Raw genomic sequence first — 3,859 nt, forward strand, 5'->3', positions numbered from 1 at the left:
GTGGGTGCCCAGCCCAGTGCTCCCCGCTCTCACCTTTCAGGCCCTCATGGAGATCTGCATACCCAGCCTGTCCCAGTGCCCACAGGACGGTCAGGCATTTCGCTGGCCTGTTCTGCTGGGACCGCAGCACCTCCAGGTACTGGGGTGAAGGCGAGACACGTGAGTCGAGAAGAGCCCTGGCCCGCCCCTCCCCAGTGCCGGATGCAAGCCCAGGTCCCGACTCACCTTGCCCAGGTTTGTTGTGGCGATCTTGGGCCGGTCCAGGAGCAGTGCCTGGATGCAGATCCTGTAGCCATGCAGGGACTCCCCTGGAACACGGCACAGAAGGGTCCCCTCAGCCATGGGCCACTGTGGATGCTCCCCACCACGACACCCCCAGAAGGTGAGGGGGGTGAGGACCCCTCCACACAGACACACTCTGCTCACCAGCTCCAGGCACAATCCCCACCCCAGCAGCACGGGTCCTGCTCCCTGTCACCTGCTGCAGGGCTCTGGCAGACCCTCAGACCCCACAGACCCCTGGACACCCACTGGCAGCTTCCTGAGCACCCCCAGCCCAGCTGTGCCCTCTGGAGCAGTGGTGGGCAGGCACAGCCACAGCCCCAAGTCCGGGACCTCCTTTCCAGCACTCATTTCCCCCTTGCTCACGTTCAAAAGGTAGGTTCAGGGGAGCTCCGTGGTTCCCAGTGTCCCACTCCAGCTCTGCTGGGCTCTGGGATGGGTGGGCAAGGCTGTGGCAGGGGCCGGTTATCCCCTGGGTCAGTCCTGCTCCCCGGCACAGTCCTGCTGCTGCCAGGACCCTCCCTGGGGTGCTCCTAGTTTTCACTCTGATGCCACGGCCCCACCAGCCTGCGATGACACATGGGCAGCAGAGCCCTTCGGTCCTGCCTGTCACAGACCGACCCTGCAGCATCTTTCTGAGCCACACACAAACGTGACCCCCAGAGTAAAGCAGCACCATGAGTGTTTGCTAACAACGACTCTGCAAGTGCTCCTGACCTGTCATGCCGGTGGGACATGCCGGGGAATGGACACACGGGTGAGTGCAGCACCAGGCCATCGCTTGAGACGAGGGCTCTGGCTGCCTGATGACCTGGCCACTGCTGCCAGGCATCGGGGTGCTATGGGCTGAGAGGCAGCTGACGGCTCCCCCCTCCAAATCAGCTTTTATCTACTTTCCTAAGGTCGAAAGCCCCCATTTTAAAAGCTGCAGCAACACAAGGCCCAAGGTGGAAGCCCTCAGAAGGGCATTTTCCACCATGCGCCCTCTGGTCTAACACTGTTTCAGCTCTTCCAGCCCCAGCAGCGTTTTGCATCCCACTGATGAGCTGCCCAGGCAGGACCATCTACTCGAGACATGCGGAATCGGTTTCCCCCATTGCTGTGCCCACGGAGCAGTTCAGGAAAGCTCCTAAAACAAGCATCAAGGAGCAGCAGCATCCCCGTGGTCACAAAGCCGCGGCACTGTGGCACTACTGGAGCGCAGGGTCGGTGCCCTGGCTGCATCTCACCTGGGCTTTTGTCCAGCTCCTGCAGCATGGTGTAAACACAGTGGTCGAAGAAGAGCTCCAACACGGTGGACGCCCGTCCCAGTAGGCTCCGGATGATGCCCCGCAGCTCCTTGCTCACCAGGCAGTACGGATAGTCTAGAGCCAGCACAAGGGTTCAGTGAGTGCCTGCTCCTGAGATGCTTTTACCTGCGGCTGTGAGCGGTGGGGGCAGAGAGTCTCCTTGTCCCCATGCCATGCGGTCCATATGCGGCTTCTTTCTCAGTTATTCCCCAGGAGATGCCTCTAACTCAGCACTAACGGGTCCTTTTTTGTTCAACAGCGATGGTTCAGGACAGCCCCAAGCTTCGAGGAGGAACTCTGCTCCATCACTCACTGCCACAAGTGCTCAAAGCACACAGACCAACAGCCAGAAGAGCCCTGCGAACCTCTGCTTTGCCAACTGTACACCCAGTTCTGCTGTCTTTGTAGCTGAGAATCCCAGAGTCCTGGGTTGGGAGGGATCACCTGGCCCAGTCTTTCCTGGCAAAGCCCGGTCTAGATAAGCTGGCCCAGCCTCATCATAACCATGTCCAAACTGGACACCACCCCAGGCAGATTATTCCAGTGGCTGAGTGGTCTCATTGGGAAAAACGAGAAAGATGAGGGAAGTCAAAGTGCAGCGACATCACAGACCGAGGCAAATAATCCTCATTTTACCTGCTGAATAAACAACTGCCCCCTGCCTTTTCTATTCCCAAGTCTCCTAAGATGGTTTTGGCACAGAAAAGAACCTGTTTGGAGAGTGGGGGAAAGCAAAGCAAAGCCCCAACGACGTGTCTGGGTTCAGGGAACCTGCCCAGGCTGTGGGACAGGATTGACCTGACTTGTCTCAAGTGAAAACAGGGAGATTTTTTCTCTTTCACATTCATGACCATTTTGGTCCTGCCCACTCTGATGCTTCAAAAAATCTGGTTCCTCAGCAAGCTCTCCTCCAACCTGCACTCAGAATCGACGTGGCAAAGGACACAGCACCAGGCTCCTTGCGAGAGACGGCTGGATTCAGTGCTCTTAAGGGTCTTTTCCAACCTAAACAATTCCATAGGATCGCTCGGGGTGGGGGGTAGGTCAGAGGCTGCATCTTCCCAGGCATCGTCCCCGCTGCATCTGGCTGCCCCATCACTTCCCACCTGGTTCCCCGCAATTCTAAGGACCCCACCAAGCTCTGGCCCCACGGCTCTGTGGAGCACAGGCCACCCGGCAGCAGGGCAGGGGAAGTGGCACTGACCGTGGGGGTGTTGGCTGAGCATGGGGTCGCTCCGGGGTGCCTGCAGCTTGTAGTTGAGGTAACCAGCCAGGTCCTTCACCCAGACGGAGGGGTTCTCAGGGAACACGCTCTCGCTTTTAGCCAGCTCCTTCTGCAGGTCTGACAGGTCGAGCTGGAAGTGACAGAGACACAAATTCAACCCAGGGTGAGCAGAACTGGTCAAAAAGCACTGAAAGAGGAACGTTAACCTCAGCTGGGCACGGAGGGAAACACATCCTGCCTTCACCCCGAGAACGCTGCCCTTCCTGCTTGGAACCCCTGCCCAGTCCAGCACCCGCTCATGCAAACAAGAGCACTGGCCTGGAAACAGTGCTTAGTTCTGTGCTGGAAAGACATTCTCTACCGGTTAGCAAAGATGGCTTCTGGCAAACACCAAAACCCAGGTGGGGAACCACAGGTAACAGCCAAGGGGCTGCAGAAAGCCCCCGAGCCAAGATGCTGGAAGGACAAAGGACGAGCGCTTCGCCTTTCTCAGGGCCCTGCTCCACCTCCCCAGCACCAGCACCGAGCCGCAAAGGCTCTGGGCAGAGATGGCTTGAGGCAGTTCCAGCCTGCAATGGATTTCAGCCACAGAACTTCATTAAACCTGAGCTGGGCAGTTTTTGTTGTGTGTTTATTCCAGCCACCACTTTGGAAAGAGGAATAAGAAATAAAAATTGCTGCTGCTGCTGTGACCAAGGACTAAACGACGCTGTCAGCGAAACCACGGTTGCATGACGGCTCCGTTGCTGCCGAGCAGCAGAGAGCAGTGACAGGGCAGCCCCGCTCAGCCCCAACCTGCTCTGTTGACCAATATCTGAACTGATGCAAGCCGAAATCACACGGTGATTCCAGCCTGAGCTGCCTCTGCACAGAGGCTGAATGTGCAGAGATGCTTAGTGCCCGGCTTAGTGGAGGAAACCCGCTTCTGCTCCTGCGGCAACAGAGACCTAACTCAGGGCATGAATTAGATGTGGCGGAAAGCGAGGAGCTGGATGGGTGACCGGTGCGGGAGAGCCTGGCCAGGCAGCCACTGCCCCAGCAAACACCTCACCTCGGCAGAGAC

The 3,859-nt window shown here is 58.0% G+C and overlaps 1 protein-coding gene across 1 annotated transcript in view; it reads right to left on the minus strand.

The window, feature by feature from the left end:
* The window catches only part of TMEM214 (transmembrane protein 214), a gene marked incomplete at both ends in the record, with an annotated part of 8,573 nt that overhangs the window by 3,795 nt on the left and 919 nt on the right, over positions 1-3,859 (minus strand). The window contains 4 exons of the mRNA XM_010134687.1: positions 34-139; positions 226-308; positions 1,512-1,646; positions 2,776-2,926. Of these exons, the coding sequence (XP_010132989.1) occupies positions 34-139; positions 226-308; positions 1,512-1,646; positions 2,776-2,926 (475 nt within the window). The remainder of the gene's footprint in view (positions 1-33; positions 140-225; positions 309-1,511; positions 1,647-2,775; positions 2,927-3,859) is intronic.

Source organism: Buceros rhinoceros, unplaced genomic scaffold (genome assembly GCF_000710305.1).
Source record: "Buceros rhinoceros silvestris isolate BGI_N320 unplaced genomic scaffold, ASM71030v1 scaffold21404, whole genome shotgun sequence".
NCBI classification, from domain to species: domain Eukaryota; kingdom Metazoa; phylum Chordata; class Aves; order Bucerotiformes; family Bucerotidae; genus Buceros; species Buceros rhinoceros.